The 10,163-nt window shown below is 39.3% G+C and overlaps 1 protein-coding gene across 1 annotated transcript; it reads left to right on the top strand.

Moving 5' to 3' along the window:
- Positions 1–226: 226 nt before the first annotated feature.
- LOC132045987 (uncharacterized) lies at positions 227–664 on the top strand. The gene has a single exon (XM_059436546.1). It carries the CDS (start codon positions 227–229, stop codon positions 662–664), a length of 438 nt encoding a protein of 145 aa, XP_059292529.1.
- Positions 665–10,163: the final 9,499 nt, after the last annotated feature.

Genomic DNA, 10,163 nt, shown 5'->3' with positions numbered 1-10,163 from the left:
CAACTTTTCACCTCAGATAGATGGTTAGTCTGAGCAGATGATTCAGGTTTTAGAGGATATGCTCCAAGCTTATGTTATTGACTTTGGTGGTTATTGGGACCAGTTCTTACCCTTGGCAGAGTTTGCGTACAACAACAGCTACCATTCGAGTATTAACATAACTCCATTCGAGGCTTTATATAGGAGGAGATAACGATCTCCGATTAGCTAGTTTGATGCTTTTGAGATGAGACCTTGGGGTACCGATCTTTTGAGGGAGTCGTCAGATAAGGTGAAAGTGATTCAGCAGAAACTTCTAGCGGCTCAGAGTAGGCAAAAGGAGTATGTGAACCGAAAGGTCCGAGATCTAGCGCTCATGGTTAGGGAGAAAGTTTTGTTGAAGGTTTCGCCCATGAAGGGTGTGATGAGATTTGGGAAGAAGGGAAAGCATAGACCTAGGTTTATTGGTCCATTTGAGATCCTTCGTCGTGTAGGAGAGGTAGCTTATGAGTTGGCATTACCTCCGGGTTTGTCAGGTGTTCACCCGGTGTTTCATGTGTCCATGCTGAAGAAATATCATTCGGATGGGTCTTATACCATTCAGTGGGTTTCGGTTCTATTTGATCAGAATTTGTCTTTTAGGGAGAAGCCGATGCCATCTTGGATAGGGAGGTTCAGAAGTTGAGGTCAAAATAGATAGCTTCGGTGGAGGTTCAGTGAAAATACCGTCCAGTCAAAGAGGCTACTTGGGAGACTGAGTCTAACATGTGTAGTAGATATCCCCAGCTTTTCACCCAGTCAGGAACCTTACTTTCGTTTCATTCCTTATCCATTCGAGCATGAATGGTTGTTTAATTGGTATCTCATGTAATGACCCATTTGGTTGTTATGCGTGCTTTGACCATATTACCCCCCGTTGACCCAGTTCCCTAAGTATTCAGGCGTTTCTAGTAAAAGTTGAAAGAAATAGAACCCTTAAGTGAAAGCGGTTGACCAATAGATGAATTTTGGGTAAACGGACCTTGTTCTGAATTTTGTGGATTCCGTGAGGTCCAGAGGGTCGTTTATGACTTGGTGGGGTGGTTGGTTCAGTTCCCGAAGCTTTCGGGTGGGTTTTGGGTACTTGGTTTGGTAACTTGTGTCACGATCCAAAATCACTTAGTCGTGCGGGCACCTACCATTTCCCACCTTGGTAGGCGAACCCTTCCCTTACCCAACATATAAACTATAAGTGCGGAAGAACAATGTGAATAATAATAAATCTCAATACCAATTAAAAGAGAATAAGTCCAGAATACGTCTTCTACACAAGGCATCTGGTCTAAGTCAGCACAAGAGCTACTAATAAACACATAGGTCTGAATATCTAATAAGAAGTATCTGAATGTTGCCATACAATGCTCATAACATCAAAAGGAATACTATCTGGAAGTAGATGACAAGTATGCGAGGAATGAAAACTCGGGCTGCAGATTTGGCAGTAGCTCACCCTAAGTCTCCAACAACACTGTCTTGGGAAACACTCTCGAGCATTAGAAATAAAACCTGTCACACGCTCTACAGCCCAAAAAGGAGTGTAGCAAGGTAGCATCAGTACAAACAACACGTAATGAGTAGGCATCATAGGCCGACAATAGTTAGTTAACATATATAAAGGAAGAGACTGAAGAAAAGACATGCTCACAATCAATTATAGACACATCACAGTCTAAGAATAAGAACTCAAGTACAGAAGGATCAAATAGCCAAATCATAGCCTATGGTGAAGCACCTAAACACAAGTCTACCAAGTTTCCCACGATTCCTCAGAATAACCACAAACACCAGTACAACCAACAATAGATCTCTATAAACTCAATTCATAGCCTAGGAGAAAGTCTCTAATCCTCGAGTTCATCAATCCCCAAGTATGTATTAATCAGGCACACGACAACTCAAATTAATAATCAACCAAGGAAATCAATGCAGAAATGCCCCATGCAATACAATGAGTACAACAACCAAATCAGAGATGTGGATGGATGTAGTATTAATGCACGTGTGATGCAATGCAATGCAATGATACACATATGCACCGGGCAGAATACCTTCACGCCTTGACAGTCATGACCCATGGGGGACTCGCGAAGTCCATGTACCTGCTATGGCGCATAGCCCGATCCGAATATATATATATATATATATATATATATATATATATATTGCGTAATGTGCAACCCGGTCCAATATATGTATATGTTGCGAAACGCGCAGCCCGATCCAATATATGTATATATATGTAGCGGCGCGCAACCCGATTCAAATATATGAGTATGAATGCATGAATGATAATCAATGCCAGTGAGAATCTACCAATACCAATTGTGCCACACTTGGACACATATCACAATATCACGAATAAATCACAATAAGGCAACAAGCCACAATCAAACAACAATACCAAGCTCTGCTCATATCAGAGTATCATGAAAGATGAGAATGAGTACGCTACATAATATCAATGAATAATGATAACATATCAAATCAATCGTGCCACACATAGACACATCTCTTGACATCAGTAATAAGTCAAGTTCTATCCTCTATCCAAGATAATACCCAATCAGTAAGGGATAGCAATTTCACAACCATGCTAAAATGACTAAGTATCAAGTCTAATATCACACACGTGGCAACAAGCCAATAGATCACAATAAGGCGGCAAGCCCACAATCAAATAACAGTACCAACCTAGGTAATCCATCCCAACTTCATACCCGAAGGTGTAACATGCTTTCTCCGATAATCACTAACTCTATATATGCTTTGCTAACCGAAGTCTAACCATAAGGTAAGCCGTAACCTACCTCGATGCCGAGCAGGTGCCACGAACTAATCCAGCTGAGCCTTGCCTTTCCTCTTTGGAGAGCCTCAGAATAATTAACGTCTATCAAATATGAATTCTACGTTAGAATATGAATCTAAGGATACCTACATTGCCATAGTTTTACCCAAAATCCAAAAATAGACCCAAAATAGCCAAACCCTAGCCACAAGGGAAAAACTGTAATTTCATTAAAAAAATCAGGTTCAGTAAAGTCAAAATAGTACCCTACAAGCTTAAACGAGTCCAACAATACCCATATTGCTATACTCTAATTCAAAACCCCAAAACGAACCTAAAAAAGGTAACCCCGAGCCCGCAAGGGCAAAATTAGAAATTTATATTGCCTATAGCTTAGTTAGTCTAGATCCAGAAAACTCATTCAAAAAGCCATCATTTAGATCTTCTAGACCAGGATTTTTCACTTTTAACTTTTAGGTCAAAAACCCCAATTTTTCCCAATCAAACTCGAATAAAATCGGTAACCAACGAAAATAAACTTGAGGAAACATCAAAGTAAAGGTTTGTAACGACCCGTTTGGTCGTTATTGCATTTTTGACCCTTTTGATTCCTTTCCAAGTTTTATTAGCACATATTTAACCCGCAGGGACCGTGGGCACACTTTTTGAGGTCATCAAAGTTGATTTGGGTACGTTTTGGAGAAATTTAGCTTAAAAGCGAAAAATGATTGACTCAAAGTTGACTTTTGGGTAAACGGACCTTTTTCGAGAATTCGTCAATTCTGAGAGGTCCGAATGGTCTTTTAGAACTTGTGTGCATATTTGGTTCGGCTCCCAATGCATTCGGGTGCATATTGGGACCAGGGTTAGGAAGTTAATTTTGAGGTATCGAGGGTTGGCTCAGTCAACGAGACCCCCGATGGGAATTTTGAGGCCACGAGGGAGTTCGTAGCATATTTTTATGTGTGTCTACATATATGGTTTGTGAGCGGATAGTCTCAGGTGATAGTAGAAATTTCGGGTTGAATTGTGAAACTTGAGTTTAAGATTCTGGTGTCTGCTATGGCGACACCATTACCGCTATAGCGGCACCGCCGTTGCAGTGCCATGGCCGCAAGAGCGGCGTAGTGAGAATCTAGGTAGACTGCCATAGCGGTCTGAGAAACCGCCCTAGCGAGACCACCGTAGCGGCCCCGATGCCGCGGAAGCAGTGATGACTGAATCTGTGACTTAAAAGTGATTAAAACTCTAGCCTTTTGTCATTATTTCATATTCATATCTTATGGCTTGGGAGGCGATTTTTAGAGGGTTTTGGCTATTTCTTCAAAAAGGTAACTTCCTTGGTCTTAGAATCCTCCATTTACTTCTGTTAATCCTTAATCTAAGGCTAGAATCCCTAGAATAAAGAGGAATCAATTTGGGTTTTTCATGAATGTTCATAAAAATGGTTTAGACTCTCTCAGTTGTTCATGTTGATAAAAATTGGTTGGGTTATTATAGAATTCGATATATCTAAGGTTGTTAATCGTGATCTTCCATTATTGGTGATAAATTCTTGAATTGGAAAGTTAGGATTTATACCCAAAATTGGGGGTTTCACCTATAATCCGAATTTGAGTATTTCATGAGTTAATCTAGCTTCTAATTGATAGAAATTGATCACCTAGAACATTAATTTCATGTTGAGACCTATAGATTCCTAATTTCATCTTTCTAGTTCATAAACCTCATTCTATAGGTTGGGGATTTGGGTCATGAATAGAAGTAGGGTCTGAATGATGTTCTTCTTGATCCTAATTTCATGATTCGGGTATGTTTAAACTTTTATTGTCTCGAGGCTCAAAGAAAGGGAAAGACTAAGGTTTGATTATACGAGACTTTGTTGTTCGGCTCTCCAGGTAGGTTATCGTTTATCTTATGGTGAGACTTCGACTAGAGAAGCGTATGTCTAGATGATATTGTCGGAGAATACATGTAAGCCTTCGGGTATAAAGTTGGGTTGGATATTGTCTTAGGTTGGGCCTTGTTGTATGATTTGGGGGATAACCACCTCGTTGTGTTGTGGGCTTATCTTGATATATTTACTCGTTGGCTCGTTGCCACGTTGAGACATTGGGTATTTTTGACTAGTGATATATCATGGCTATGACATTGCGGTACTTTGCTTGATTGATACTGAGATGAGAATGGTGATTCCATTGTGGCTTATTGTGTAGCCTTACTACTGATATTACTTGTGTGCCATGTGTGGTACTGTTTCGGATTGAATTGGTTGTTGATATTACATTCAATCATATTCATTTGCATTTTCATGATACATTAATATATGCCTGGTTGTGATACTGATGACGATAAGTGAGAGAGTGTAGCCTCTGAGGTCTTTGTCGGAGAATGTAAAACAAAGACAAGTGTACGTTGCCCGAGGTTTCTTGCCGGGAACAATTAAGAGTCCAATGCCCGCGGTCTTTGGTGGGATCGTGAGAGTGTCCGATGCCCGAGGTCTTTCTCAGGATCGTGAGAGTAGGACATGGACTTAGCGGGTCCCACATGGGTCATGATCACCAAGACGTGGAGTTAATCCGTTCAGTACATGTTGTACAAAGGTACATATGCATTGCATTCATCATACATACATTATTGCATTGTATTGTGCCTTTTTATTTCTGGTGATATGTTATGATACGATTGTGATGTACTGGTTCGGATTGATTATACTAATATTAGCACAGTTGGTCTTAGATGCTATAACATAGGTGATGACTTGTTGTGAGATGATTATGATGTACTGGTTCGGATTGATTATACAGAGACTTGGCACAGTTGGGCTTAGATTCTATAACATGGGTGATGATTTGTTGTGAGATGATTGTGGTGTACTAGTTTGGATTGATTATACTGAGACTTGGCATAGTTGGGTTTAGATCCTATAACATAGGTGATGACTTGTACTATAGGTGTCACGACCCGACTAGGGCCATGACGGGTACCCGGGGCTAACCACCGAGCACCACTCTTTCTATTACTCATTCTGCGTTCATTCATATTTCTTATACGCATGATCATAGAAAACTATTTTCATTGAAACATAGTTGCCCTTATATACATAAGCCCTTCGGCTATCAAAATAATATATATATACAACGAGAAACTATGAGACCACACTACCCACAACTACGCATCTACGAGCCTCTACTAGAGTGCTAGACATAGGGACAGGACAGGACCCCATCGTGCCCAATATATATATATATATATATACACACACAAAAGAATAATCAATGGCACCTCCGGGACAACGGAGTGCTCTCAACCGCCCAATAGCTCCTACGAGTCCGCATCACCTCCCCGTTCACCGTGGGTACGAAATACGCGTTCAAAAAAAAAAATGTACATCGCATGAACATTGTACTAAGTATGTAAGGCATCAACCATAATAATACATCAATGAAATGAGGAAGCATCAAATGAGGAACAATTCGTAACTGAGTGTCAATTATCAAGGAAATAATGCATGCTGGCTTACTTCATAATCATCGTCACATCATGTATGCATATATGTATAAGCTGCCCGACCATATAGGTAGAATGTGATAATCATTAGCCCGCGTCCAAGCCTCCCGCGTTCGGGGTACCATCTCATGCCGCCACTAGTGGTATCTGCCCATGCCATCTAGACATGGTGTATACGCTGCCTGCCTTAGCGGTGTCTTCCTGTGCCCATATAAGCACGGTGTAATATCATCATCATGTACTCATCATAATGCATGCATATAAACTCAAAGTCAACTGTACTTTATCTGGGTGACATAAGGTCGTGGACCCCCGATTCCATTATGGAGCATTCATAAACATTCTGCCTCACCTTGAAGGAATTAGCATATAAGGTGAGTGTATATAATAAACAACATCAATGGATTATAGATAACATCATTAGCTTTATAGGAACATCATATCATGGACTCTAGAATCTTTAGACTTAAGCTTATCAACATCATTATCGTGCTCGTAATGTATTTCTTATCTTATATGGCTATTCATGAACATAGACTCTTAGTTTTCCTGAAGGTGGGAGATTCATGGAGAAGGAGGAAAATCATTCCATAAGATTCATGCCTTAGAAAGAATGGACTAGCCTCACATACCTTTTTCCTTTAGCTATTCTATCCTTTGATCGTTCTCCTTTAATGCTCACGTCTTTACCTTCAAGGGAGTTCGAATCAACATTAGCTAAACTATTATAAGAACGTATGTACTAAAGCTAGGGAAAATTGGGCAGCATTTCCTTTATTTATACAACTTTCCTCATATTCCATATCAACTCCCAAACATCCATAACATCATTCACAATATTGTAAACAACAATCATCATTTATCTACATTATCCACGTTTCACAATTTCACTCCAATTCTTCCATAATCATGGTCATAGTTCACTATTGCGTTTTCTCACATATAATACTTATCTCATATTATAAATGTCATTCATAATCTACTTACAATCACAACATATCAATATTCATGACTCATTCCAAACTACTACTCAAAATGTCACTATTCTTGCATTTATGACCCACTTTCTATATTCTTCTACAATCCAAGTGTTTCAACTCTCAATACCTTAAACAATATGAAAAGATCATAAAACTCACCTTAGATAGTGTAGGAATAAGCTTTGAGTAGAAATACTCTTCTTAAACCAAAACCCTAGTTCACTCCCATAGAAATTTCTTGGCTTTAATGAACTTTAATGTGTTTCATACACTTGGTTCACTTGAATTCTTGATATTGATCTTTGATTTACTTTGTTTTCTTATAGATAAAGTATGTGGAACCTTCTAGAGGTCTTGAGAGAGATGAAGAAGTGTGGGAAATGAAATTAGTGAAGTGGGATCACATGTATATAATGATGATTGCTGTTTACAATATTGTGAATGATGTTATAGATGTTTGGGAGTTGAAATTGAATATGAGGAAAGTTGTATAAACAAAGGAAAAGCTGCCCAATTTTCCATAGCTTTAGTACATACGTTCTTATAATCGTTTAGCTAATGTTGATACGAACTCCCTTGAAGGTAAAGACGTGAGCATTGAAGAAGAACGATCAAAGGATAGAATAGCTAAAGGAAAAAGGTATGTGAGGCTAGTCCTTTCTTTCTAAGGCATGAATCTTATGGCATGATTTTCCTCATTCTCCATGAATCTCCTACCTTCAGGAAAACTAAGAATCTATATTCATGAATAACCATATGAGATAAGAAATACATTATGAGCACGATAATGATGATGATAAGATTAAGTCTAAAGATTCTAGAGTCCATGATATGATGTTCCTATAAAGCTAATGATGCTATCTATAATCCATTGATGTTGTTTATTATATACACTCACCTTATATGCTAATTCCTTCAAGGTGAGTGTAATGTTATGAATGCTCCATAATGGAATCGGGTTCACGACCTTATGTCACCCGTATAACAGTGGCTTGATTTGAGTTTCTATGCATGCATTATGATGAGTACATGATGATGATATTACACCGCGCCTATATGGCCGGGCATACACCGCTAAGGCGGGCAGCGTATACACCATGTCTAGATGGCATGGGTAGACACCACTAGTGGGCGGCATGAGATGGTACCCGGGATGCGGGAGGCCTGGACGCGGGCTAATGATTATCACACCGTACCTATATGGTCGGGCAGCTTATACATATATGCATACATGATGTGATGATGATTATGAAGTAAGCCAGCATGCATTATTTCGATAATCGATGCCGCTACAAATTGTTCCTCATTTGATGCTTCCTCATTTCATTGATGTATTATTATGGTTGGTGCCTTACATACTCAGTACAATGTTCATACTGACGTCCGTTTTCTTTGGACGCTGTGTTCATGCCCACAGGTAGACAGGGAGGTGATTCAGACTTGTAGGAGCTATTAGCTGATTTGAGAGCACTCCATTATCCAGGAGGTTCCATTGATTATTCTTTTGTGTGTGTGTGTATATATATATATATATATATGTGTGTGTGTGTGTGTGTGTGTGTGTGTATTTTGGGCACGACGGGGTCCTGTCCCGTCCCTATGTCTAGCACTCTAGTAGAGGCTCGTAGATGCGTAGTTGTGAGTAGTATGGTCTCAGCTTTCTCATATATATATATATATATATATATATATATATATATATATATATATATATATATATATATATATATTATTGATGTACCGAAGGGTTTATGTATATAAGGGAAAATATGTGTTTCAATGAAAATAGTTTTCTATAATCATGAGTATAAGAAATATGAATGAACGCAGAATGAGTTATAGAATAAGTGGTGCTCGGTGGTTAGCCCCAGGCACCTGTCATGCCCCTAGTCGAGTCGTGACAATAGGTATGGATTCGTGTTGACCTGTACTTGTTGGTTTATGTGTTTATCTCTCTTTGTTGTCTTTGTATACGTTAGCTAGTCTTAGTCGGCCTATCTACCTACCAGTACTTGTTATTTGTACTGACGTGCAATTGCTGCATTTTTTTATGAATGCAGAGTACCAGGTGGGATCGACTTCTACTCTTCGTGGATGATATTCGACTATCGCTGATTCGAGTCTTCCAGGGTGAGCATGAGGACGTTCGATGCCCTAAGACTCTTCCTTCTTTATTTCCCGTTCTAAGACATGATTTTGATACTATTGAGGTATTACTATTATTCAAGCTTGTAGTATTTATTTTGATGCTCTTGTATGACCCGACCAGGTACTGGGGTGTATTTCTTTTACTTTCACATTTTCTTATATTATTATCGTGAGACTTACGTTATGCTATCTTCTTCTGCTTTATTTATGTATTTATGATTGTTGGGATAAGGGTTCGCTTACCAAGGTAGGAAAGGTAGGTTCCCTCACTACTTAGTGAAAATGGGTCGTGACAAGGTGGTAACAGACCCTACAAGAGCATGTCTAGTAGAGTCTCATGGATCGGTACGATGAGCTATATATTTATCTGCGTGAGGCTATAAGACATTTAGGAAACTTTCAATTCTTTCATTCTCTCATACGACTTCATTTAAATTGGTATCTAGTCGATTCTAATTGGTATCTGAACTTTCTTATCTTAATCACCCATGGATGGAGGAAACTCGTCCTTACATTCTTATGTGAATGGTTGATCTATGATGCGTTGTGGTATGGTATGAGATGTGTTATTCTGATTCGGACACGTGGTCAAGTTCAGTATGGCATATGGATTCGATTGTATGGTGTCGCGATTAGACTCGGTTGTGGTGTGGAGCCGCGATTAGACTCATTTATTGTGAGAGTTCCTGAGAAATGGGAAAGATAGTTCAGAGGGGTACATG

The sequence above is a fragment of the Lycium ferocissimum genome, unplaced genomic scaffold, assembly GCF_029784015.1.
Source record: "Lycium ferocissimum isolate CSIRO_LF1 unplaced genomic scaffold, AGI_CSIRO_Lferr_CH_V1 ctg8920, whole genome shotgun sequence".
Lineage (NCBI taxonomy): Eukaryota > Viridiplantae > Streptophyta > Magnoliopsida > Solanales > Solanaceae > Lycium > Lycium ferocissimum.
The sequence above is the reverse complement of the archived record's forward strand: the minus strand, read 5'-3'. Positions and strand labels throughout refer to the sequence as shown.

Excerpts from the sequence above, each read along its gene's own strand:
- LOC132045987 (XM_059436546.1), top strand. The coding sequence starts at position 227 with ATGAGACCTTGGGGTACCGATCTTTTGAGGGAGTCGTCAGATAAGGTG.